Source organism: Chelon labrosus (genome assembly GCF_963514085.1).
Source record: "Chelon labrosus genome assembly, chromosome: 17".
NCBI lineage: Eukaryota > Metazoa > Chordata > Actinopteri > Mugiliformes > Mugilidae > Chelon > Chelon labrosus.
This window is the reverse complement of record NC_140350.1, coordinates 13,402,278-13,429,730: the sequence shown is the minus strand read 5'-3', so window position 1 is coordinate 13,429,730 and position 27,453 is coordinate 13,402,278. Positions and strand designations below refer to the sequence as shown.

General features: G+C 39.2%; 1 protein-coding gene, 2 long non-coding RNA genes and 2 pseudogenes across 5 annotated transcripts; all 5 read right to left on the bottom strand.

Annotated features, from left to right (window-relative positions):
• Positions 1-198: 198 nt before the first annotated feature.
• Positions 199-4,390, bottom strand: LOC311502164 (calpain-1 catalytic subunit-like; annotated as a pseudogene). Its single transcript has 10 exons — positions 4,178-4,390; positions 3,667-4,066; positions 2,212-2,394; positions 2,066-2,132; positions 1,845-1,963; positions 1,614-1,747; positions 1,189-1,363; positions 1,019-1,093; positions 440-502; positions 199-204 (listed from the first exon to the last, which is right to left on the bottom strand). The product of its transcript is annotated as a calpain-1 catalytic subunit-like (transcript).
• A 1,062-nt stretch (positions 4,391-5,452) lies between these two features.
• LOC311502349 lies at positions 5,453-9,221 on the bottom strand. Its single transcript, XR_014699543.1, has 9 exons — positions 9,047-9,221; positions 8,331-8,406; positions 7,389-7,426; positions 7,118-7,195; positions 6,939-7,003; positions 6,678-6,739; positions 6,273-6,329; positions 6,038-6,088; positions 5,453-5,798 (listed from the first exon to the last, which is right to left on the bottom strand). It is a non-coding gene; the product is annotated as an uncharacterized lncRNA (long non-coding RNA).
• A 3,090-nt stretch (positions 9,222-12,311) lies between these two features.
• Positions 12,312-17,405, bottom strand: LOC311502869 (calpain-1 catalytic subunit-like). Its single transcript, XM_084565295.1, has 21 exons — positions 17,032-17,405; positions 16,823-16,910; positions 16,590-16,705; positions 16,355-16,488; positions 16,073-16,259; positions 15,911-15,985; positions 15,657-15,742; positions 15,454-15,525; positions 15,089-15,246; positions 14,807-14,970; positions 14,655-14,666; positions 14,319-14,521; positions 14,130-14,175; positions 13,969-14,037; positions 13,825-13,882; positions 13,681-13,736; positions 13,480-13,548; positions 13,311-13,389; positions 13,053-13,166; positions 12,826-12,878; positions 12,312-12,500 (listed from the first exon to the last, which is right to left on the bottom strand). Exons 1-21 carry the CDS (start codon positions 17,254-17,256, stop codon positions 12,474-12,476), a joined length of 2,091 nt encoding a protein of 696 aa, XP_084421421.1. The 5' UTR covers positions 17,257-17,405; the 3' UTR covers positions 12,312-12,473.
• A 756-nt stretch (positions 17,406-18,161) lies between these two features.
• Positions 18,162-21,424, bottom strand: LOC311502163 (calpain-12-like; annotated as a pseudogene). Its single transcript has 7 exons — positions 21,392-21,424; positions 21,051-21,228; positions 20,687-20,890; positions 20,456-20,589; positions 20,044-20,218; positions 19,877-19,947; positions 18,162-19,508 (listed from the first exon to the last, which is right to left on the bottom strand). The product of its transcript is annotated as a calpain-12-like (transcript).
• A 1,974-nt stretch (positions 21,425-23,398) lies between these two features.
• LOC311501971 lies at positions 23,399-24,979 on the bottom strand. Its single transcript, XR_014699532.1, has 5 exons — positions 24,451-24,979; positions 24,272-24,333; positions 24,012-24,073; positions 23,608-23,664; positions 23,399-23,420 (listed from the first exon to the last, which is right to left on the bottom strand). It is a non-coding gene; the product is annotated as an uncharacterized lncRNA (long non-coding RNA).
• Positions 24,980-27,453: the final 2,474 nt, after the last annotated feature.

Genomic DNA, 27,453 nt, shown 5'->3' with positions numbered 1-27,453 from the left:
CTTCCATTTTCAGCTTTACTGTTGCCCTCAGAACAAATCATGTCATGACAGAAAATTCTGTGACTATGACTATGACTTGTATCTGTGAAGGTTCTCAGTCATCCATGTCATGGTATATCCAAAAAAGGTTTAAAAAAGGCAACTGGACTTGTAGAGTTTTTTTGAGAAGACGTTTCACCACTCATCTGAGTAGCTTCTTTAGTTCTAGGGGACAGGTGGGAAGTTGAGGTTTGAATAGGAACTCCGACTGAAACTTGCCAGAAACCGGTGCAGCTAATTTAATATTTATTTAATACAAAGTTAATATAAATGATTCTTTGTTTACCTTTGGTGGCAACGGTTTAGAAGGAAGGACCAGGATAAGAGATTAGTTATTTCATTTAAATTCAACACATTGATTGATCATTAACTCACATATCAGCAAACACAAACCACTGACCTTGTAGATGGTGAAGCCAATTTCGTGATATTTGACTTTGTTGCGGTATTCCTCATCAGGTTTCTGCAGCAGAGACAATAAGACGTTCTTGTCTCCCTGGTACTCTGTTATTGTGAGACGGTACTGTGGATTGGTCCAAAACTCCTCTGAGGAAAAATATGAGGTGGTTAATTGGTTATTTTTCATAGGTTTTATGGCTGAGAAAGACAAAATAGTGTGACAGTGAGCATTTCAGAGTCTTTACTAGGAGTACTACAACTGTGTTTGTGTTATGTAAAGTAATGAATACTAATCTTAACTTCCTAGATAAACTGAAGAAGACAGAACTAAGAATACTAACTAAAGGAGTTAATGTTTATGAAATATTATTATGAGAACCTAACCCGTTTCAGTATCGCACGTTCACTTTGCTCCCTTGACTCTCGACCTGTTGAATTACATGCACAAAATAAACAAACTAACAATAAAAAGATAAAATCCCCCCAAAAATTATTGACTCAACTGAAGTGGGTTTTACATCTGAACCGTATTGAAACATGGTATTTATGTTGGAAGAAAAAGACTGTGTTAAGTACAAACCTGCCGGACTCCTGTGACAGCGAAGGCGTGACCTTCCAGTAGACCAAAATCTTTATCTATTTGTGTTCCTTTTTCCTGAAACAGATGTATTTCACAGATGTACGGAGGTTGTTGATTTTTTTCCGCACCCTTTATCTTCTAATATAATGAAACATATGTCTATCACTTACGTCTCCAAAAGTCCCACATCCCATCATAGTTTGGCACTTGATGGCCCTGTTCATAACATCCCACAGGTCAGGTTGACTTTTGGACAGGATGTTGTTCATGTGAACACCCCCACCAAAGTCCTTGAAGGCCTCGGGTGGGTTGCCAGCGATCATGTCTGCATAGGATCCACAAATCCTGACGTAAAAAATTGATAATAATAATAATAATAATAATAACAATAATTGTAACCCTTAATTGTCCCACAATGGGGAAATTTCAGTTCCTGCTGTTTGACCCATCCATTTGTTCACACAGTAGTGTGTACAGTTTGAGCAGTATCTTTGAATGTAGCAGAATGTTGATTTTGGTGCTGATCCACAAAAAACTCTAAACAAACTGAGATTTGCTCAGGGTGTATTTACAGTGTGTATAGATTATCACGTACTTAGCATATGCTTTCTCCAGAAGGGGAGCCCAGAAATCTTTTGAAGATTTGCAGGAAACTGACACCAGTTTCTTGTTGCTTAGCGGCAGCAAGTCATCGATGACAACATCCGCCCATTTTCCAAATCTCCAAAACTTGAAAGAAGCATTGACATTCGTACAAAGCTAAATATTTCCACCTTAAAAATACACTTGAAAATGAAAAAGATCTTGTGAGTTTGTATATATTTACCCTGAAGTGAAATATTCCAGCGTAGTTATCCTTGAAGCTTTGGTCCTAAGGCACCACTTGCATCATCAGTGGCTCACGGAAAGTCAGAGCGCCAAGAGATGAAAGGAACCAGCAATTGGCTGGATACAAGCACAGAGCACACAACTGCAGTTGAATTATTTCATGAAGCTTTTGCCTTTTTACGTGGGCTTTACAGTACATACATACATAAGTTTGCATACCAACTCCTTGTTTGAAGTCAAACCTTGAAGTCCCGTCCACAACATATGAAGGATCAGGGTTAAAATCCTGTAAAAGGTCAGAGTCATTTGGGTCTTTCTTTTTTTTTTTTTGTCCTCTTTTATAAACATTGGACAAGTTTACTTACATGTGGTCAGAGCCACTCCACCTCGTTGAGCTCTTCAGCTGTCTTAACCTCCAGTTTTCCCAGAGTTGAGGTTTGCTGGGAACATTTCATCCTCAAAGTTCCTCCCCTCATTGAGCAGAGTATCTTCGATGTTCTTGTAATCTTGGCCTTTACATTTCACAGGGTTCAAGGGGCTTCCCTCACCTTCAGCATAAACCTCAGTTCATAAATGCAATGTTGGATCAAGTCAATCAACCTCAGGACTCAGGACTAAAAGTACTTAAAGTACTTAAAATGGTACTTTAACTTTAGGTCTTTCAGTCTTTTCAGACATTAAAAGAACTTGAGTTTACAATAGTCATGTCTGTGTCTATTATTGATTCAGTCGTCCACTAAAATCCATTTAAATTGAAAAATGTTGCTTTTTGGGGCAAATCTTGTTATGCAATTAAAATGTGATTAATCGAGATTAATTACAAAGCCTCTAATTAATTATTTTTTTAATCGAGTACCATCCCGACCAAATTTATAATCTTGACACGCTTATTAACAGCGAGGCCGAATTCATCCACTTGAGCCTTCCCTTTGTGAAAGGTAAAGCCTTTGTTTGTTTTGCATCTAAACCTCGGTTCCTGAAGGCAATGCTGGATCAAGTCAGTCAACCTCAGGACTGATGCACGTCAAACATGTTGTAACATTCAGTGAACAATAATTTGCATACTTCTGCAACATCTCTTTTGCAGAAAAGGAGGGATACTATGATACGTTTATCTCTTCTTACCCCATCAACCCTGGAGATACTCAGCAAGGGCATTTGCTACAAGTAAATCAGTCATTGTCTATCTGTTATAAACACGACTGTGCCTCACGTTTCCAAACAGAACATTGTATTGTGATGGAGGGAAACATGGCACTGGAACTAAGTTAGCATCAGAAATCAAACGGTTATTCTAAGCAAAGAGGAGCATTCTCAGAGTCAAATCAGACTGGAGGTTTGTAAGGGGTGTGGAGCTCTGAAAAGCTGCAGAAACTGAACTAATTACATCCAAAGCACAGTCACAATGCTGTGGTCTAATAGAATGTTAGAGGAAGAGAAAAGGTCTCCAAAGCAGACACTTGAGTTGGGTTAAGACATACAGGTATTTCAAAGACAATACTGGACTCATCCCGAGTTTGGTCAATTCAATTCAATAATTTATTGCCATATCAACACAGTTGATTGGAATTTGTCTTAGTTCCATTCCAGTTAAAAGGACAGAACATACAGTACATGAGAAACAATCACATAGACAATCATTCAAACCAATAAACAGCTGTAAGAATTTAAAACTTTTAAAACTTCCCAAGTGTCTTGTGCAGTTCAGTAGAGTGTATTTAAAAGAGGTCATTTAGAAGCATTGAGGAGCCTAATAGTGGCAGGGTAGGTACTGTTACAAAACCGGGATGTTTTACCCCTAAGGCTTTGGACTCTTCTACCAGAGGGCAGTAGTTTGAAGAGGTACCTGGCAGGGTGGGAGGGGTCATCCAGTACTTTCCGGGCTTTATGTCTGGCCCGTGTGGCGTAGATAGAAGCTACAGGTGGAATTGCATGTCCAATGATTTTGGAAGCGGAACGCACCACCTTCTCCAACTGCTTCCTCTCTGAAGAGGTGGTGTTACCGTACCAGACAGTGATGGAAAAAGATAGCACACTTTCCACTGTAGCTCTATAAAATTGGAGCATTGCATCCCTAGCTACACCAAACTTCCTGAGCCTGCGCAGAAAGTGAAGCCTCTGGTGGGCTTTGCTTATGATGAGGTTGGTGTTGACCTCCCACTTTAGAGACTGACATATTGTGGTGCCAAGGAATTTAAAACTGGACACTCTCTCCACTGCCTGGTCATTGATGATCAGAGGGGAATGAACTAACCTGTTTTTCCTGAAATCTATGATTAGTTCCTTTGTCTTATTTACATTTAAAAATAAGTTGTTCCCCTTACACCATACCTCTAAGGCTGCCACCTCAGATCTGTAGTCTGACTCGCAATTGTTACTGATCAGTCCTACAACTGTTGTGTCATCAGCATATTTAAAGATTTTAACATTGTCAGAATGGGACACACAGTCATTGGTGTAGAGAGAATAGAGCAGAGGAGAGAGGACACACCCCTGTGGGGCCCCGGTGTTGATAGTACTGGATTTGGAGAACAGGTTGCCCATTTTCACAACCTGCCACCCCGAAAGAACCACAGACACCTCATATGCAGTATATCTGTCTGTATCCTTGGACTAATCTACTGTTTCTCTTTGTTCCACATTTAACTGTATTGTTCTCCAGACTGTGGTCATTTAAGATTGGGACAGTGACTGTACAGACTTCTACCAATTATATATGTAACTTGTATTATGTATTTTTTCACACAGTGAAACATGTGAATTATCATGTCTGTATCTTTGCTGCTCTGGAGTTGGACATCTGCACCACATCAATCCCACCCTAGCTTTTAATTTTCAGGAACTTAAACCTTCCGGTTTGCATTTTTGTGGACAAGGATTCTTACTGCAGCAGGATACTGGACCCAAGCTTTGCAAGAACTTCAAGACCAAAGAGGCCAACTGTCAGATTTTCCTCCATTTGACTTTAACCCCTCTGAACATTTATAAAGGCACTTGAAGACTAACATTGTTGACATCTCTGAAAGCCCCCCCCCCCCCCAAGACACTGTGAGAACATGCAGCTGTAACATAAAAGGTTTTGCACAAACATGTCAACTCCATGCAGCTCAGAGGCTTGTCTTACCAAAGAATGAACAGACCACATGAGAATTAATTTCAAAGCTGGTTTACCGTTACTTGGAAAAAAAAAAAAAAAAAAAAAAAAAAAACTAAAACCAGCACCATCTTGTCAATATGTCTGCAGGGAGTATGAATTTGTTGGTGCAGTTGTAGCCTGTCTAGTTTTATCAGTTGAAGATCACACTCCACCTCAACCTTCACAATGAGGCTTTTGGCAGAAAAAATGCCTCAAACACAGAATTGCTTTCTTGTTCCTTCCAAGACCTCAGAACCTTCCCCAAACCTCAGACCAGTATTTGCATCTTACTTTAAAATCATCCATCAGCTTCAGCTCACACCTCCTTAAAACACGCTTACAACTGGAGAGCTTTCTCAGCTCTACCTTTTCATTAACCGTGATGTTGCCTTGAGTCAGCACTCATGAGGATGTTTAAATGACAGTTCTGAAGGAGAGTGGAGAAAACTAGTATGTAATCCTCATTTTGGAACACTGGTGAGAAACATTATCCACAGATTATACTTTAAAACATTGGTTCTGTAACTGGCTGCATTTTGACTGGTGAGAAACTAACTACACTGCAAATAAAAATAAAAGCATGTGTCGATAGTGTCTTAGAAGCGTTGATTTTTGTTTGGCTCCAACATCACGTATATTAACAGACGCTCTCTTTTGAATGTGTGATATTGCATCTCTAACTCAAAAAGTAGTTGGACAGTTGGTTACAAATACATTTTTTAAATTTATTAAACATTGAATCAATGCAGTTTCACACAGTAAAATGTTTAACATGCCATCCATCTTCAGAACAATTTCCATTGGTCCTTTTGCCATCTGCAGAACAGAAACAGCTTGATTAGACACAAAAACTTAATGTTTATGCACTCCAACATCAACTCCACAGAAGAGGTTTATGGTAAAATATTTTCACTACAACCTGTTAATACTGCAATTAGTCAGCTCCCAGCAGAGGACATTACTGGACAGCCTTTCTGAACATTTTATCAGCAGGTATTTGCCTAGGTCTCTAGTTAAAAAGTTAATATTTCTGCTTATGAATGGATATATCTTACCAAATAGTGCATCCAGGTATACCGAGGCAGCATTGCAGCAACCATCTAATTCTGAAGGTTGAAAAAAAAGGTTTAGTTTGCAAATAATTTCATTCACACCGTGAGATGCTGCCATTTAATGTTCAGAAAACCGAGAGTCACCACTGAACAATCTGACGGTAATTCCAGCATTTTCAGTTTAGATTTCATCACAACAACTAATCATGACAATTTGTACGGCAGCTTAAAAATCTACCTGTCAAATCAACTTGACTGCAAACATCAGGCAACAGTCACGCTGGCAGAAGTGCACCTGTAATTAAAACAAATATGGGGGGGGGGGATAAAGACATCAGAACAGACAAACTGATTTAGAAAACATCCATCGTGTGCAACTTTAAGACTCAGAAAAGTGGATCAGAAACAAATCGTCAGTTGTCGCATCAGACGGCACTTCCTATTCCAGGTTTTCATCATTGATAAAGCTGCTCAGGGATTCACTGACCACTGGGCAAAGAAGTTTCAATGAACTCACTAATGTACAACATGAGCATTTTTTGCAATTGTGTTGTATAAACCTGTTCAGACTTTGAAGCCCATTTTCAGTGTATGAAAGTGAGTTCACGAAACAAACGTATGACGCATCTATAATTTAACTTACAGTGATCATCTCAATAGTGCAGCTGGACTGACGATCAATCACTTCTCAGCAGATCTGAACACCTTAAACAAGAAAAATAATAATTGTGAAACAAAATATTAAGGGAATTCCATACGAAATGTTACCATCCTTTTGTGTTCAGAAAACCAATGATCACCACTGAACAATCTGCCGGTAATTCCAGCTATATCACTTTTAGTTTCATCACAACAGAAGCGGCTTCCATTTTATGACAAAATAAAGTAAAAAATATAAATTTACCTGTGTGAAATGAACTGTCAGCTGTGCTGCATTAGCTGGGAGCTTAGAGCGACACATGGCAACTTCTAAGAGAATGAAAATGACAACATTAGAGAAGCAACAAAAGGGAAGCTGTATTGTTTGTTAACATCAGTTGTCGGCACTTCATGTTAAGTGTCACTAAAGAAATGTTAACTTACCCATCTTTCACACACTGCCATCAGGTGGCGTCTTCTAGCTTTAACAGCCTTTATAGCTGCTCACACAGGTTTTCTCAGCTGCAGGAGGAAACATAATAGGATTAGCGCTCTGTGCATTTGTTTTTATAGCAAACAGACCTGCATCACATCATGTTCAGAAAACCAAGATACACCACTGAACAATCTGACGGTAATTCCAGCTAATTCAGTTTAGATTTCATCACTACATATCATGCATTTTACTTGAGTAACAAAGCTTTATGAAACTAACCTTAATCTTGTCTTTCCGTCTCCTTGAAGTGGATACATCTGGGACAAAAAAAAGAAAAGAAATCAGGTTTATTAACAGCATGTCATTTATCAGCACTGAGAAGCAGGTAGTTTAGGACAGGGGTTTTCAAAGTGGGGGCCGCCAGGGGGCGCTAGGGGGGCCTCAGACAATTGGAGGGAAGATAAGAAAAAAAAACTGAAAAATGAAAGAAATATAAAAAAAATTGTTTTTAATCATTATTATAAAATAGAATCTAATTATTTTTTTAAATCATTATCATAAAACATAATTCTTAATAATATATCATATCTAAATGTTATTTGCCAAGCTCATCTTTCTGATTCCCTGCCAGTCAAAACATCGTTCATGACCTCATAATCTGTGCAGACCCGGCGGTGGGACCATTTATCAAGCTGCTTTGCTCCTCAGGCTAGCATGTAGCTAGCATGTAGCTAGCATGTAGCTAGCATGTAGCTAGCATGTAGCTAGCACAAAATGGCCAGGTTTTTGACAAGAAAGAGACCGAAGGAACAGACCAACAGCCCTGTCGTGGAGGACACTGCTGCTGCTGCTGCTGCTGCTGCAAAAAACCCTAAGAACTCCTGGCCAACTAAAATCAGAAAATATGAGGCAGCACTTATACTAAACAAATGTAGTAGTTATTGAATAGTGAATAAAAGTAAGAAAATACATTATAAAAGATGTTTCTTTACATATTTTGTAGCATTGTCTGAAGGTTTGCAAAGGGGGTCCCCGGCCAGAAGCTAATGCTGTTTGGGGGCCTTGGCATGGAAAAGTTTGGGAACCCCTGGTTTAGGAGGCTCAGAACAGTGATAATGAAACATCGTCAGTTGTCGCATCAGACGGCACTTCCTATTCACAGTTTTCATCACCGACAGCTGCATTAAACCAGACAGCTGGGATCACTTCACTGTCACTCACCTCCAGGGGACATAAGGAGACTCAATGATGTGGTATTTGTTAAACTCATGCTGTGAACTAGCAGACCAACGTCCACCTAAGGAGAGAAAGGAAATGCAAGTAGTTTTAGAACAAATTGGTCCATAAATTTAGTGCCTAGAACTATGGCTAAGAAATATTTAGTTCAAATTATTATCCGTGAGAAAACTCAGGAGAATTTTCTAATAAGTATGATTTAGCATCATGGTTGACACATTAATGGTCTCTTAACTGTAATTAGTAAAAGTTAATATTGTAGGTTTGAGTCACTGCAGTAGTGGAGGGATGCAAAACAAAACAAAAACGAAGAATTAGCGGAAGTTCAGATAAAGTATGACTGCTAACCGTCGCTAACTAGAGTTCATTGGAAATTAGAGTTCAGGACCTAAATACTTGTAATTAATTGCATCCTATCTCATTTATAAGAGATTCAGCCAGTGGGGAGAACATGGACTAATTCTGAAAAGCTAATATAAGTAGATGTAGGCCCATACATAGTAGTACATTCACACTTGTCGAAGAAAAACGAGATGATAAAGACAACAAAGGTGTTTGTAGTTTAACACACACCTTTACCCAAACGAGAAAAATTAAGCACAATATATCATTTTATCCTTTATACTGTGCATCATCACTCCTCTTACCGAACTACATTAACGTTCAACTACCGGATATAAGGAGAAATTGCGTCAACTTACGTGTGTTATTTGAAAAGCAGCGTGGAGTTGCATTTATTTAACTCCACTTTAAAGGTTCAATAAAGACTCCCGCAACACCACGACACCAGACTGAGCACTGAAAAAGTCAAGGACCAGCAACCATTGACTGTGGTATGTACTATACTAGCAAACAACAGTTGGTTGGCAGCGCTTATAAACTGTAACAGTCGCGGAAATAAAACGTCACTACTTATTTGCTTCTAGCTGCGCGCTACATCGACGTGGAAGATGCGCTCAGTCGCCACCTGCTGGACAGGAGTGGGAACACCGTGTCACGTTTAAATATTTTTAAATCCATTTACATCATATATGCGAAAATTATTTTGTTATCTTTTTAGTTTTTTTAGTACATCATTTAGCATCTGATTGAGATACTTAAGTAAGCATATATTTATAGAGAATTTGCTATCTTTTAAATGAGCTTTTATATATTTTAAAAATGGAAAGTACTTGTATCAGCCACACTTGTGACTTACTAGTAATTTAGCCAGTTTTATTTATTACTTTAAACTTTTAATACATTTTGCTGTTCAGATGCGCTTTGGCTTATTGAATTAAACTGTGAATATTAAATTACTTGAATTATGCACTGAAATCAAAACTAGGCTTACAAAACCAAGAAGGGCACAGGTTTGCAAATTCAAGATTTTTTTTTCATGTTTTTTCTCATTGTGACGTGTCACCATGCTTGACATTTTTTAATGTGATAATAAAGGCTTTCACCTGTCAGATATCCTGGCAAGTGAAAATCAGTCACTTGTCTAGTGCAGATGAGAGTTGGTCAGATACCAAGTTGTGACACAATATTTCTTTTTCTAGAAATGAGAATTCTCTGAAGTGAGAATGAAGAATTGGCCGTTTGGTTTTAGTTTTGAATGAATTACTTTAAATGTAAATATGGATGGCCACCAGAAGAATTAATCAAGTGAATCTCAGCGGCAGGTCAGAGTAAAAAATATTCAAAAGACTATTGTGACTGGTTTTGAAGAGGATTTGCATGCTGCTTAGTGTTAGAGAATAATTGCTCTTCCTGATAGATAGTTTGTGTAGTTAATGTTAGATTATTGCTGGGGTCAGTTATCTGCCCTATTTTCTCTTTGAGGAAACATGCCAAGGCCATGGTCCCTTTGCCGTCTTCAATCTCACTGTCTGGCTGTCTACAGGCACAGCTGTAGAGTTGGATGATAATGTCCTCCGTTCCTGGAAGACAATTTGTATTTCCTAGTTGGTGTGAATGCTTATCTTCACGTTTATGTTCTGTAGCCAATGGATATTAACACATCTCCCCTTTGCTGCCTCGGCCCACCTTTCTAGTATAAGAATCTGAGCTTACTGTTTGTCCCTTAGAATTGAGGTGGACTCATGCACTTATGTTGTGATGACGAAGCTTCTGTTCTCCTTGATCGAGCCTAAATAAACTCCTTCAGCCTAAGACATATAGGACTCTGGTGCTTCTTCTTCTTCATCTGCATCACCACAAATTCCTCCCTAACACTTAGAAGTATTTGTTTTGACAGCTTTACCAGAATTCTCCATCTTCGCGCACTTTGAGACACTCCTCCCGCACCTCCTTTTGCACAGTGTCCCACAGCTTTGACCTGAATAGATAGATAGATAGATAGATAGATAGATAGATAGATGCTTTATTAATCACAAACTGGATAATTTCACTGTTGCTGCACCGTTCCTGTAGCGTCCTGTAACGGAGTTGTCTGAGCCTTCTGGAGAAGGTGCTCCGTTGTCTGTCTATTGTGTGGTGGAGAGGGTGGTCAGGGTTATCCATGACTGATAACAGTTTGTTCAGAGTCTTCCTCTCCACCACTGATTCAAATGTGTCTGCAGCCAATGATGGAGCCAGCCTTCCTGATCAGTTTGTTCAGCCTGTTGGCGTCACTGGCTGTAATGCTGTTCCCCCAGCAGACCACAGCAGAGAAAAGTGTGCTGGCCACCACAGACCGGTAGAATATTTCCAGCATCTTGCTGCACATGTTGAAGGACCTCAGCCAGCATACAATAAGCAGCTGCTTCTTGTGAGCTCCAAAGGGGAAAATCAATTCTGGGCTCCTCTGCTGGAGAAAGCATATGCCAAGTATGTAACTATCTCACAGTAAAGAATTTGTGGTACAAACACCAGATTCAAGATTTAAAACCTCTGATTCCAAACATATTTCCTCTCTCCTTCAGAGTCTGTGGTTCATATGCAGATATGATTGCTGGGCTGCCATCAGATGTGTGCAAGGAGACAGAGACAGAGACAGAGATCAAGGCAGAGAGGATTACAGAGGCAGAGGTAGGAGGGATACAGAGAGGGAAGACAGGCAAAGGAAAAAACCCCAGAAGGAGAAGGCAGTGAAGAAAGAAGAAAAGGATTCAGAAAAGAAGGAAGCAGTCACTGAAGAAAGAAAGGAAAAAGAAGATGAACAGAAAAGGGAAGGTGAGGAGATAGAGGAACCCGAGAAGAAGGTGAACAAGTTTGCTGAACACATGGCCTACATGGCCAGACAGATGGCACGCTCTGCATGTAAGAGCTACATCGAGAAAGAGGAGGACTAAGAGTTGTCCAGCACACAATGAAAACATACCTGAACTGCACTCAACCTTTTTCTCAGTTGAATGGATAAGATTAACAAATGTTTTTGTTATTTTCTTTATCTTGAATCAATCCCATGGAAAGACAAAACCCAACAAGTTTCTTCTTCTGTCAATCGTTTTGTTACCCAAACCCACTGGTCCTTACTGAGGATTTAAATATTTATAGTTTCAATTACTGCCCAACAACAGCTGAGCTCTGTCGGTTTTAACAAATGTTCCTCAAACCGGTGGGAGTGGTGATTTGCTGCGGACTGTTTTCAGCTGTGAATTTATACACACTTGGTAACACTGGTGGGTGTTTCCTGCAACGGTCCAAATGAGATTGAGGTCAATAGCACATAGGAATGAGCTAAAAATTCTTGTTAGCTGGAACTCTTCATTGCTGGTTACAGTCTTTCCATGGGACAAAAATGATAGTGTAAAAGATTGCCAACATTTTCTTCAAACAACTTTTTGAAACGGTGCTCTGGAGGATGGACTAGTGTGGAATGACGTGTGGTGTTTATTCACTTTTTTATCAGATGTAGTCAGTAATTAATTAATAACATTATCACTTGTTCTCAGTTTCCTCTTTCAGACATTTCCTGTTCTTCAGACATTTTCAGTTCGATATTAAATTCCATATTAAAAGAATGACCATTACAGAAGATAATTCAGAGTAAGACATTTTATTGATTCTTTTTCTTTTTCATTGTATTACTGCGTTACTGCGTTACAGTGTTTTCGTACAGGAAGACATCAGTTCTAATAAAAGCAATGCTCGGTTGCAGGAATCTTTTTTCACGTGTCTCCTGACGTCTGTGACAGCTTTGGTCTAGCTGTAGATGGTGTGGATGGACCACTGAAAAAAGAAAAGGCAGTTTAGCATTACTATCTCTAACTGTCTTTATGTTAAGTGCTTTCCATACACAATATAGAAATTTATAATAGTATAACATATAGCAGAAAGGGATGACCCAATACCACATTTATTAATGTCCAATACTGATGCTGCAGCCTCAATATTTGACTATATTTGAATATTTGACTTGTGATAATTATATATGGGAATGTATTAATGCTAGTTTTAGGTCAGATAATATGATTATCTTTTGCATGTTTGTATTAAGTAATGAGGAATACATCAATAGATGGCATCATGTGATAATACACTAAATAATACACACCTCGTCCCAGGTCACAGTCATCGTTCCATTGGTTGATTTGCGATTGAAAGTGTCTGCAAAGCAAAGCACTCAGGTTTATTTAATGCACTATGAGCTTAAACACATTTTGAAATGGATGAACAAAATGGATTTACTTGTTCAGCCCCACAGCCGTCTACATTCTGATCAAATTAACACCAAGTTTTATGTGTTTTTGTAAGCGATGTTAAAGTTGCCAGGTCACTCACCTGATGTGTATTGAAGGCGAAGCATGAGAGTGATGAACTGCTCCAAGGAGGTGGATGAGAATACCGAATACCGAAACATCATCATGCTAACCATGGAGTCATTCGTATCAATTCCTGGTATGAACACAAAGAGAAAGTGATGAATACTCCAGTTAGAATATAGATACAACTCCAGATATAAAGGCTGTTCCTGTGGTGATTGTTTAAACATCTTACTAAGTTATAGCGACGTCCAAAAGCAAAGATAAACAGTCGTACCTGCAGCCTGAATTGCGTTCTGGAGCTCGTATTTAGTCAGAGATCCGTTGCAATTCAGATCAGAGCGGTGGAAGAGATCCTGAGAGAGATTTTTTTAAATCATTAACTGCTCATCACTAAGTATGTGTAATACATCTCAGAGGGATAGAGCTATCATTATCTGGATTACCTTGAATTCATTCATCTTCTTCCAGAGAATGGAGAACTCAGTGTAGGTCATCGTCATCCTTTTGTCAAGCTGTGCATGTTAAGGATATCTCATAGAAGACATGACAAACTATTGCACATGAGAATGTTGCATTCCGACAGTCTGAAATGTTTTTGTGTGTTAGTGAAAAGGACAGGAAATCATTTCAGTATTTAAGGATACATCCACCATAGCAATCATGCTGCTGCAGGTGTCCACACTAAAGCCGCGGTAGGTGCCTGTGATGAAAAAGGAGTCAGAATTCACGACAAATTAATGTCAAGATTTCGGGTGTTTCGAGAGCACACGTGATAAAAGTCAACTCACCATGAGGAAACTGGTCATTCAGGAGCTTCTGGAGCTGCATGGCACTCAGCTCTCCGTTCTGACAATGGACACAGAAACTATGATTGATAGAGATCAGAAATAAAAGAGAAAGAAGTGAAGAGAAAGCAAAAAGAAATATCACACCTGATCAGCGTAGCGATTGAACAAGAAAAGGCTGACGTCAGTAGTTCCCTCATCTGGAGTTTTAGGGACCTTGAAGAGAACAAAGCTTGTCAGATCATCACAAACATCTGTCTGAGTGAGAGGCTCTAAAGTTTACAAGTTTGTTTCTTTAAATTTCATACCTCTGCTTCCTTGTGGTCATCATCATCTCCTCTTCCAGTATGGGGGCTGGATACAGAGGAGAATGTGTTAAAGTATTTCTGTTATTTTTGGAAAATGTCTGACTCTCATGGCAATCCTTCAGCATGGCTTAGATACTCAAATGGTGTTTAGAATAAAAGCCTTCGTTGCAGCATCTGAGAAGTCTTTACCTGATCTGAGCGTCGGCCTTGGTGTAGACAGTGAGAACAAACTCTGCATTTGTGTTGGGTTCAATGGTGGAGGGGATGATGACGTACTCTCCGGGCTGCAGACTGTGCACCTCAATGACATCCCTTTCACGACTGTACATCTGTTGGTCCTTCACAGGCCTTTTTCCGTCAAAGAAGGAGGGTCCCAGGCGTCCTTTTTTGGTCTGGAATGAATATGGAACTCATTTTATGAAACTAAATTCTTTCCTGAGCTTTATTTATTTATGAGCCTATTTGATGATGATTTGATTGTGAACACACAGCCGAAGTGTGATATATGCTCTCCTGTGTACTTACCCCTGGTGGAACCTGTTAAATGTGAAACAGAAATGTCATTATATGGTTTTCAGATCAGTCAGAAACTCAGTAATTTCCACATTTGCTAATGTGAATTTTGCCTTATTAAATCATTGCTTGATATTTCACAGACAGTAGTTCAGAATGAACACCTTGAAGATGGTAAATGCAGTTGGGTGGAACTTTCTCTCCTTGCGATGTTCCTGCTCAGGTTTCTGCATCAGGGAGAGTACGACGTTTTGGTCTCCCCTCTCCTTCTCGTCAATGATTTTCACCTGGATGCGGTACTGAGGATTTGTTGCAAAGGAGGCTACAGCTAATGACAAACATAGACGCAAATCGAGTGACATTTTAAAAGAGGGTTAAAGGGTAAAAAATATGAGAGATAAACCATATTGTTCCCAGTTAGCAGTAAGTGATTGAACTGGACTCACACTCATACAGGCTGCCACCTGCATTTATCCCTGCAACCCAGCTGCCATCATAAGTCATGGATTTCCACTGGCAGGTATAGTCGCCATCAAGGAAGTTAGGATTCTCACAGCAGATGGAAAGCACACTGAAATTGCAGCAGAAGTCCTTCAGCTCCATCCTGGTAGACATGTAAAATGAAATCAAATGTTAACACTGAGCATAGAAACTTCACTCCAAGTACTGCTACCCCACATCCAAACCAAAATTGTATGCTTGCTTGTTTTTATCATTTGTAAAGGCACCTTGTGAAGTCTTTCCACGCTCATAGTACATTCTTTTATGATGTTTATTCATTAGTTTATGACAGTGCTGCTGTTTGATTTACCAGAACTCTCCATCTTCATGGTTGAAACACTTCTCCCGATCTTTTTGGCTCACATGATTCCACATATCGCAGCTGAGCACAAGAAAGACATCAAGGACTGAACAGTGGAATGGAACAATGGAAAGGACTTATTTTTGCTTCCTTTCTTCATAATAATATACACAAATTAATTTTCATTTTCTTTTAGGAATAAATTCAGATACTTGTCGTTCCAATTTCCTTTCCACTCCGTATCTCCATAAGGGTTCATGATTCGCACCAGCCTTACTTTGGAGCCGTAATAACTGACCTGGTAAATAAATAAATAAATAAATAAAAATCAGAAACTTGGAATACTTCTAGAACTGTATGAGCAACCAGTGCAAAAATAATACTGTCAAAATCTTGCTAATTAAGCTCTTGTGGCTTTCATTTTGAGACTAATTCTTGCATATACTTTTGCAGCGTCACTGTTTACCTCAGTCACAGCTGTGATGGAATAAGCATGTGCATCCACCAATCCAGTCTTGCTCGTGGTGTTGGCCATTGTCCCCTGAAAGAGACAGAGACGGAAAACTAAGTTTAAAAGTCCAAAACAAAAGTGTGATCAAGAAAAATCTAACAAGAAAGCCATTCTTACCCCTTTCGGGGGAGTCGCACAGCAGATCATTGAACTGCACCCAGTGGCTCTGCCCAGCTGGAGCCAAAGCTCCTCATCATGACCTGAGGAGTGCTTAATATGGTAATTTATGCTCACACCTCCGGTGAAATCCTTGCAGGCATCTGATGCCAGGCCAAAATTCATATCTGCATATGAACCACAGACTCTGAAGGAGAGAGGAAATATGTTTGGAATCAGAGTTTTTAAATCTTGATTCTGGTGTTTGTACCACAAATTCTTTACTGTGAGATAGTTACATACTTGGCATATGCTTTCTCCAGCAGAGGAGCCCAGAACTCATTTTCCCCTTTGAAGTTCACATTCAGCAGCTGCTTATTGTTTGTTGGCAGGTAGTCGTCAATGACAACATCCACCCACTTGCCGAACCTCCAGAACTGAGGACAAAAAATAATTAATAACCACAATCTATCGTTCCAAAGTATTATGAAAGAATCCTTTTGACACACTGAAATAAACCATTAGATTAATTCTTTACCCTGAAGTGAAATATTCCTGCATAGTTATCAAAGGACTGGTCCATGGGCACAACTTGAGCCATCAGGTGTTCGTGGATAGTCAGTGAAGAAATTGCCGCAAGAAACCAGCAGTCGCCTGGTAGGTGAAGAAAGCAAATACTTCTCTTAAGTACTGCCACATAGTTCTCATTTGCACCTAAGCAAGTCAGTCTTTTTTGTTGTCTTCAGCTTTAAGCCAGAAATCTTTCCTTACTCAGAGAGCCTTGGCCAAAGTCAAATCTAGAGGCTTTATCTGTACGGAAAACTGGTTCGGGGTTGATGTTGCGTGCTCTCAAGATTTCCTGGACAAGACAGTACACAAAATTAACGTGATGCTGACAAGAATTTAAATGCACATACAGAGAAAGACAGCAAAAAAAAACAAAAAAAAACAAAAAAAAAAAACAGTCTGAATCATGTTACCGAAGGACGAAGCCATTCCGGAGAGTAGCTCAAACCTAGTTCACCCAAGGAAGCGCTGTTGGGTGGGAAGGTTCTGTCCAGAAACAGCCGTCCCTCGCGGAGGTTGTCATCTTTCAGCTGCGCATAGTCTTGGTTTTTGTACTTGGCAGGGTTAGACGGGCTTCCCTCACTACCATCTTGGTAGCGCAGGTTGATGATAGAGGTGCAGGTTTCAGATGAAGGCATGTTGACCAAAGGCTTCAGAGGGACTCTGAAATAAAAAAAGAAATATTAAATGAGAGTGTAATTTAAAATGCATAAACAGATTCAGAGATGAACGCAGAGGATTATCTGAGAGAGGGGGACAACCAAGAGCTGGTTCTCTGGTCTGTGCAGTGCACTGCTCCTTTCTTATATTCACACTGTGTTACGTAAGTGGTGAGTTAATTGTGCCCTCAAGGTAACAGAGACACCACAATGGGAGGGGAGAAAATATCTGATATTCTGATCTCTCTTGACATGTAGTGTTTTGTTCATTTATACTCAAAGGCAGACACAACTTGCAGGTTAGCAACCAGATGTGAAACTTTTTATTTATTTTTACCTGTCTTACTTTTGTTTCGTATCTCCTCTAACTGTGGCCCTGAATCAATCCATTGAGTATTAATCTTTCTACTGCTTTAAGTGAATAAACTTGGATGGATGTTTGTTTCGTGCTTTGTAGTAATTTCAATGAACATGACAAATTTGTTGTGTCTGGCTAAACTGACTGTATATCATGGACGGAACACAGTAATCTGCATCTTTACCTATCAAACTAGTCTCAAATCATTTTTTTTAAACTAACACAACACACACACATAAATAAAAACCTGTGAGATATAAATATACCATTTTGAATAAAGAGAAGAAGGATCTTCTGATTTGGGAGTTGAATTATGGTAGGCAAAGCCTGTGAGCGCATGAGAATGAAACAATAATAGTGGGTTGTATGTGAGTTATGGATGCTATAAAATCTAGTCCAAATAACTTGTATATTAAAATAACATTCATTCATTCATCTTCTGTAACCGCTTATTCCTGTTAAGGGTCGCGGGACCTGCTGGAGCCTATCCCAGCTGTCATCGGGCGAGAGGCGGGGCACACCCTGGACAGGTCGCCAGTCTACCGCAGGGCTAACACAGAGAGACAGACAACCATTCACCAACCAAAAACTATAGCAGCTAATACAAATACAATATATACCATAAAAGCACCTAGTAGCACACAAATGAAGTAATTGGTACAGTGAAGAATAGCAGTATTTTAAAACAGTAATCATTAAACAATGGTGCAAATGGTATCCATGGTAGTGCAAATGTGCCTATTGAGTTTCGGTGGGGATTATTGCACAACAGTCTATGAAGGAGAGATTGAAGGTGTGAGGAATTTGATGGTTTAAGGGCAGTAGCTGTTTTTTAATCTATTAGTTCTGGATTTGATTTCTCTGTATCTTCCCAGAAGGCAGTGTGGTGAACAGTCTGCATCCAGGAACGGTGTGATCCTTGGAAATGTAACTGGCTTTCTTCTGGAGCCAGCCCGTGCAGATGTCTCTGTTTTTTTGCAATGTAAAAATTGTAAAAAAACAAAAATCTTTTATCATAGGTGCCCAACCTCCTTTTTTTTTGGGTTTTTTTGGTTCAAAACAATTCCATGTTACTGCTAATATGCAAATAGTCAAAAGGAATTGCAACCCACAGTAGTAATAATAATTCCTCTGCCAGCAAGTGCTGACAGGAATGGGCCTTCTAAATATGTACGCTTTTCACATTTTCTCCTTCCATTTTCAGCTTTACTGTTGCCCTCAGAACAAATCATGTCTGCGGTACAGCATGCAATTTTCTGTCACAGAAAATTCTGTGACTATGACTGTGACTATGACTTGTATCTGTGAAGGTTCTCAGTCATCCATGTCATGGTATATCCAAAAAAGGTTTAAAAAAGGCAACTGGACTTGTAGAGTTTTTTTGAGAAGACGTTTCACCACTCATCCGAGTAGCTTCTTTAGTTCTAGGGGACAGGTGGGAAGTTGAGGTTTGAATAGGAACTCCGACTGAAACTTGCCAGAAACCGGTGCAGCTAATTTAATATTTATTTAATACAAAGTTAATATAAATGATTCTCTGTTTACCTTTGGTGGCAACGGTTTAGAAGGAAGGACCAGGATAAGAGATTAGGTATTTCATTTAAATTCAACACATTGATTGATCATTAACTCACACATCAGCAAACACAAACCACTGACCTTGTAGATGGTGAAGCCAATTTCGTGATATTTGACTTTGTTGCGGTATTCCTCATCAGGTTTCTGCAGCAGAGACAATAAGACGTTCTTGTCTCCCTGGTACTCTGTTATTGTGAGACGGTACTGTGGATTGGTCCCAAACTCCTCTGAGGAAAAATATGAGGTGGTTAATTGGTTATTTTTCATAGGTTTTATGGCTGAGAAAGACAAAATACTGTGACAGTGAGCATTTCAGAGTCTTTACTAGGAGTACTACAACTGTGTTTGTGTTATGTAAAGTAATGAGTACTAATCTTAACTTCCTAGATAAACTGAAGAAGACAGAACTAAGAATACTAACTAAAGGAGTAATGTTTATGAAATATTATTATGAGAACCTAACCCGTTTCAGTATCGCACGTTCACTTTGCTCCCTTGACTCTCGACCTGTTGAATTACATGCACAAAATAAACAAACTAACAATAAAAAGATAAAATCCCCCAAAAAATTATTGACTCAACTGAAGTGGGTTTTACATCTGAACCGTATTGAAACATGGTATTTTTGTTGGAAGAAAAAGACTGTGTTAAGTACAAACCTGCCGGACTCCTGTGACAGCGAAGACGTGACCTTCCACTAGACCAAAATCTTTATCTATTTGTGTTCCTTTCTCCTGAAACAGATGTATTTCACAGACGTACAGAGGTTGTTGATTTTTTTTCCCCACCCTTTATCTTCTAATATAATGAAACATATGTCTATCACTTACGTCTCCAAAAGTCCCACATCCGATCATAGTTTGGCACTTGATGGCCCTGTTCATAACATCCCACAGGTCAGGTTGACTTTTGGACAGGATGTTGTTCATGTGAACACCCCCACTAAAGTCCTTGAAGGCCTCGGGTGGGTTGCCAGCGATCATGTCTGCATAGGATCCACAAATCCTGACGTAAAAAATTGATAATAATAATAATAATAATAATAATAACAATAATTGTAACCCTTAATTGTCCCATTTCGGTTCCTGCTGTTTGACCCATCCATTTGTTCACACTGTAGTGTGTACAGTTGGAGCAGTATCTTTGAATGTAGCAGAATGTTGATTTTGGTGCTGATCCACAAAAAACTCAAACTGAGATTTGCTCAGGGTGTATTTACAGTGTGCATAGATTATCACGTACTTAGCATATGCTTTCTCCAGAAGGGGAGCCCAGAACTCTTTTAAAGATTTGCAGGAAACTGACACCAGTTTCTTGTTGCGTATCGGCAGCAAGTCATCGATGACAACATCCACCCATTTTCCAAATCTCCAAAACTTGAAAGAAGCATTGACATTCGTACAAAGCTAAATATTTCCACCTTAAAAATACACTTGAAAATGAAAAAGATCTTGTGAGTTTGTATATATTTACCCTGAAGTGAAATATTCCAGCGTAGTTATCCTTGAAGCTTTGGTCCTGAGGCACCACTTGCATCATCAGTGGCTTACGGAAAGTCAGAGCGCCAAGAGATGAAAGGAACCAGCAATTGGCTGGATACAAGCGCAGAGCACACAACTGCAGTTGAATTATTTCATGAAGCTTTTGCCTTTTTACGTGGGCTTTACAGTACATTGCCTAATTTAAGTTTGCATACCAACTCGTCTTTGTTTGAAGTCAAACCTTGAAGTCCCGTCCACAACATATTAGGGATCAGGGTTAAAATCATTTGGGTCTTTCTTTTTTTTTTTGTCCTCTTTTATAAACATTGGACAAGTTTACTTACATGTGGTCAGAGCCACTCCACCTCGTTGAGCTCCTCAGCTGTCTTAACCTCCAGTTTTCCCAGAGTTGAGGTTTGCTGGGAACATTTCATCCTCAAAGTTCCTCCCCTCATTGAGCAGAGTATCTTCGATGTTCTTGTAATCTTGGCCTTTAAATTTCACAGGGTTCAAGGGGCTTCCCTCACCTTCAGCCTAAACCTCAGTTCATAAATGCAATGTTGGATCAAGTCAGTTAACCTCAGGACTGATGCACGTCAAACATGTTGTAACATTCAGTGAACAATAATTTGCATACTTCTGCAACATCTCTTTTGCAGAAAAGGAGGGATACTATGATACGTTTATCTCTTCTTGCCCCATCAACCGTGGAGATACTCAGCAAGGGCATTTGCTACAAGTAAATCATTCATTGTCTATCTGTTATAAACACGACCGTGCCTCACGTTTCCAAACAGAACATCGTATTGTGATGGAGGGAAACATGGCACTGGAACTAAGTTAGCATCAGAAATCAAACGGTTATTCTAAGCAAAGAGGAGCATTCTCAGAGTCAAATCAGACTGGAGGTTTGTAAGTGATTGTGGAGCTCTAAAAAGCTGCAGAAACTGACACAGTCCTGTAGTCTAATAGAGTGTTAGAGGAAGAGAAAAGGCCTCTAAAGCAAACACTTGAGTTGGGTTAAGACGTACCGATATTTGAAAGACAATACTGGACTCATCCCGAGTTTGGTCCACCCCTAAAGAACCACAGACACCCCGTATGCAGTATATCTGTCTGTATCCTAGGACTTATCTACCATTTCTCTTTGTTCCACATTTAACTGTATTGTTCTCCAGAATGTGGTCATTTAAGATTGGGACAGTGACTGTATAGACTCCTACCTATTATCTATGTAACTTGTATTATGTATTTTTTCACACAGTGAAACATGTGAATTATCATGTCTGTTTTGCTGCTCTGGAGTTGGACATCTGCACCACATCATACCCACCCTAGCTTTTAATTTTCAGGAACTTAAACCTTCTGGTTTGCATTTTTGTGGACAAGGATTCTTACTGCAGCAGGATACTGGACACAAGCTTTGCAAGAACGTCAAGACCAAAGAGCCCAACTGTCAAATTTTCCTCCATTTGACTTTAACCCCTCTGAACAGTTATAAAGGCACTTGAAGACTAACATTGCTGACATCTCTGGAAGCCCCCCAAGACACTGTGAGAACATGCAGCTGTAACATAATTAAAAGGTTTTGCACAAACATGTCATCTCCATGCAGCTCAGAGGCTTGTCTTACCAAAGAATGAACAGACCACATGAGATTTAATTTCAAAGCTGGTTTACCGTTACTAGGAAAAAAAACAACCAAAAACCTAAAACCAGCACCATCTTGTCAATATGTCTGCAGGGAGTATGAATTTGTTGGCGAAGTTGTAGCCTGTCTAGTTTTATCAGTTGAAGATCACACTCCACCTCAACCTTCACAATGAGGCTTTTGGCAGAAAATATGCCTCAAACACAGAATTGCTTTCTTGTTCATCCAAGACCTCAGAACCTTCCCCAAACCTCAGACCAGCATTTGCATCTTGCTTTAAAACCGTCAATCAGCTTCAGCTCACACCTCCTTAAAACATGCTTACAACTGGAGAGCTTTCTCAGCTCTACCTTTTCATTAACCGTGATGTTGCCTTGAGTCAGCACTCTCATTAGGATGTTTAAATGACAGTTCTGAAGGAGAGTGGAGAAAACTAGTAGGTAATCCTCATTTTGGAACACTGGTGAGAAACATTATCCACAGATTATACTTTAAAACACTGGTTCTGTAACTGGCTGCATTTTGACTGGTGAGAAACTAACTACACTGCAAATAAAAATAGTGTCTTAGAAGCGTTGATTTTTGTTTGGCTCCAACATCACGTATATTAACAGACACTCTCTTTTGAATGTATGATATTGCATCTCTAACTCAAAAAGTAGTTGGACAGTTGGTTAAAAATAAATTTTTTTAATTTCTACATTGAATCAATGCACTTTTACACAGTAAAATTAACATGCCATCCATCTTGATAACAATTTCCATTGGTCCTTTTGCCATCTGCAGAACAGAAACAGCTTGATTAGACACAAAAACTTAATGTTTATGCACTCCAACATCAACTCCACAGAAGAGGTTTATGGTAAAATATTTTCACTACAACCTGTTAATACTGCAATTAGTCAGTTCCCAGCAGAGGGCATTACTGGACAGCCTTTCTGAACATTTTATCAGCAGGTATTTGCCTAGGTCTCTACAGTAGTTAAAAAGTTAATATTTCTTCTTATGAATGGATATATCTTACCAAATAGTGCATCCAGGTATACTGAGGTAGCATTGCAGCAACCATCTAATTCTGAATGACAAAAAAAAAAAAGGTTTAGTTTGCAAATAATTTCATTCACACCGTGAGATGCTGCCACTTAATGCTCAGAAAACCGAGAGTCACCACTGAACAATCTGACGGTAATTCCAGCATTTTCAGTTTAGATTTCATCACAACAATTAATCATGACTATTTGTACGGCAGCTTAAAAATCTACCTGTCAAATCAACTTGACTGCAAACATCAGGCGACAGTCACGCTGGCAGAAGTGCACCTGTAATTAAAACAAATATGAGGGGGAGATAAAGACATCAGAACAGACAAACTGATTTTGAAAACATCCATTGTGTGCAACTTTAAGACTCAGAAAAGAGGATCAGAAAGAAAATCGTCAGTTGTCGCATCAGACGGCACTTCCTATTCCAGGTTTTCATCATTGATAAAGCTGCTCAGGGATTCATTGACCACTGGGCAAAGAAGTTTCAATGAACTCACTAATGTACAACATGAGCATTTTTTGCAATCTTGTTGTATAAACCTGTTCAGACTTTGAAGCCCATTTTCAGTGTACGAAAGTGAGTTCACGAAACAAACGTATGACGCATCTATAATTTAACTTACAGTGATCATCTCAATAGTGCAGCTGGACTGACGATCAATCACTTCTCAGCAGATCTGAACACCTTAAACAAGAAAAATAATAATTGTGAAACAAAATATTAAGGGAATTCCATACGAAATGTTACCATCCTTTTGTGTTCAGAAAACCAATGATCACCACTGAACAATCTGCCGGTAATTCCAGCTATATCAGTTTTAGTTTCATCACAACAGAAGTGGCTTCCATTTTATGACAAAATAATGTGAAGATATAAATTTACCTGTATGAAATGAACTGTCAGCCATGCTGCATTAGCTGGGAGCTTAGAGCGACACATGGCAACTTGTAAGAGAATGAAAACGACAACATTGGAGAAGCAACAGAAGGGTAGCTGTATTGTTTGTTAACATCAGTTGTCGGCACTTCATTTTAAGTGTCACTAAAGACCTGTTAACTTACCCATCATTCACACACTGCCATCAGGTGGCGTCTTCCAGCTTTAACAGCCTTTATAGCTGCTCACACAGGTTTTCTCAGCTGCAGGAGGAAACATAGTAGGATTAGCACTCTGTGCATTTGTTTTTATAGCAAACAGACCTGCATCACATCATGTTCAGAAAACCAAGATACACCACTGAGCAATCTGACGGTAATTCCAGCTAATTCAGTTTAGATTTCATCACTACATGTCATGCATTTTACTTGAGTAACAAAGCTTTATGAAACTAACCTTAATCTTGTCTTTCTGTTCCCTTGAAGTGGATACATCTGGGACAAAAAAAGAAATCAGGTTTATTAATGACAGCATGTCATTTATCAGCACTGAGAAGCAGGTAGTTTAGGAGGCTTAGAACAGTGATAATGAAACATCTTCAGTTGTCGCATCAGACGGCACTTCCTATTCACAGTTTTCATCACTGACACAACTGCATTAAAACAGACAGCTGGGATCACTTCACTGTCACTCACACCAGGGGACATAAGGAGACTCAATGATGTGGTATTTGTTAAACTCATGCTGTGAACTAGCAGACCAAAGTCCACCTAAGGAGAGAAAGGAAATACAAGTAGTTTTAGAACAAATTGGTCCATAAATCTAGTGCCTAAAACTATGGCCAAGAAATATTTAGTTCAAATTATTATCCGTGAGAAAACTCAGGAGAATTTTCTAATAAGTATGATTTAGCATCATGGTTGACACATTAATGGTCTCTTAACTGTAATTAGTAAAAGTTAATATTGTAGGTTTCAGTCACTATACAGTAGTGGAGGGATGCAAGGTTAAAAAAAAAAGCAAAAAAAAAAACGAAGAATTTGAGGAAGTTCAGATAAAGTATGACTGCTAACCGTCGCTAACTAGAGTTCATTGGAAATTAGAGTTCCGGACCTAAATACTTGTAATTGCATTCTATCTCATTTATAAGAGATTCAGCCAGTGGGGAGAACATGGACTAATTCTGAGAAGCTAATATAACTAGATGTAGGCCCATAGTACATTCACACTTGTCGAAGAAAAACGAGATGATAAAGGTCAATAAAGGTGTTTGTAGTTTAACACACACCTTTACCCAAACGAGACAAATTAAGCACAATAGCATTTATTTAACTCCACTTTAAAGGTTCAATAAAGACTCCCGCAACACCACGACACCAGACTTAACACTGAAAAAGTCAAAGACCAGCTGCCATTGACTGTGTTATGTACTAGCAGAGAACGTCTAATATGGCGAGAAGTTCCACTGTCACTGAACTTCCGGCTTCTGAACTGGTTGCAGTTCCACTCTGGTTCCATATGAGGGCGCTCTGAGGACGAGTGCAGAATGAATGGCGGTCTATGGAGCGATACCCCTCAAAATCCACTTTTCTCATATTTTTTGTGCAGTAATTTGAATATTGTATTTGAAAGGAGATGCAAAGAAATGACACACTGCTGGGTGTTAGATTTTTTAGAGTCACTTATTTGCTTTAAAAAGTATTTTAAAATGTCAGTGACGTCATACACATCGTACGACCAGATACTGCTTTACGGCAATTCTTCAGTCACTGCTTTGGTGCTTTCGCGCTCTGCACTTTCTTTTCTCTCGAGGCATGGACAACACAGCTGACACGGGTAAATAATCGTGCTAGAAGAGTTTCTGTTTTGTTGTTTTAAAAGACCGGGCCGAAAAAAAAAAAAACTTGTGCGAAAAAGTCCGCCTTAACATTCTGGTCCCGCTTCGGATGCCACGATGCCGTCAAGCGGGATCTGGTCGTAATCAGTCCTTCACTGACCAATCAGCGTTCATTAGCACAATGCTAGCGTGTTATGGGCAACAACAAGTCAACCTGTAAGAAAACGACAGGACATAAGTTCTCGTTCATTCAACTTTTGACCTATAACCCATGTTGAACTTGCAAAACCTACAATCAAATCTGAGATTTCTCAACGACAATCGGATGAAAGAGACACATTTAGCCGTTTAGCTCCATAGAGTCCCATTCATGTTGCACTCATGGCGATCGCCCCCAGTGGAAATCTGGTGGAACTGCAACCAAAATTCGTTACAATGGGACTTAATAGAGAGTGGGAAGGCTCTCCGTAGACGGGCTCTGGTACTAGCAACCAACGCGGGTTGACTGTAACAGTCGCGGTAATAAAACGTCACATCGACGTGGAAGACGCGCTCAGTCGCCACCTGCTGGACAGGAGTGGGAACACCATGTCACTTTTAAATATTTTTAAATCCATTTACATCATATATGCGAAAATTATTTTGTTATCTTTTTAGTTTTTTTAGTACATCATTTAGCATCTGATTGAGATACTTAAGTAAGCATATATTTATAGAGAATTTGCTATCTTTTAAATGAGCTTTTATATATATTAAAAATGGAAAGTACTTGTATCAGCCACACTAGTGACTTACTAGTAATTTAGCCAGTTTTAGTTATTACTTTAAACTTTTAATACATTTTGCTGTTCGAATGTGCTTTGGCTTATTGAATTAAACTGTGAATATTAAATGACTTGAATCATGCACTGAAATCAAAACTAAGCTTAGAAAAAACCAAGAAGGGCACAGGTTTGCAAATTCAAGATTTTTTTTTCATGTTTTTTCTCATTGTGACGTGTCACCATGCTTGACATTTTTTAATGTGATAATAAAGGCTTTCACCTGTCAAATATCCTGGCAACTGAAAATCAGTCGCTTGTCTAGTGCAGATGAGAGTTGCTCAAATACCAAGTTGTGACACAATATTTCTTTTCTAGAAATGAGAATAGTGAGAAAAAAAATGAGAACGAAGAATTGGCCGTTTGGTTGACAGTTTTAGTTTTGAATGAATTATTTTAAATGTAAATATGGATGGCCACCAGAAGAATGAATCAAGTGAATCTCAACGGCAGGTTCAGAGTAAAAAATATTCAAAAGACCATTGTGACTGGTTTTGTAGAGGATTTGCATGCTGCTTAGAAGTATTTGT

Excerpts from the sequence above, each read along its gene's own strand:
- LOC311502869 (XM_084565295.1), bottom strand. The coding sequence starts at position 17,256 with ATGCCTTCATCTGAAACCTGCACCTCTATCATCAACCTGCGCTACCAA. Across the intron at positions 15,526-15,656 it reads AAAGGAAATTGGAACGACAA|CTGCGATATGTGGAATCATG; the intron begins GTATCTGAATTT and ends TCTTGTGCTCAG. Across the intron at positions 13,390-13,479 it reads AGAAGATGAATGAATTCAAG|GATCTCTTCCACCGCTCTGA; the intron begins GTAATCCAGATA and ends AATCTCTCTCAG.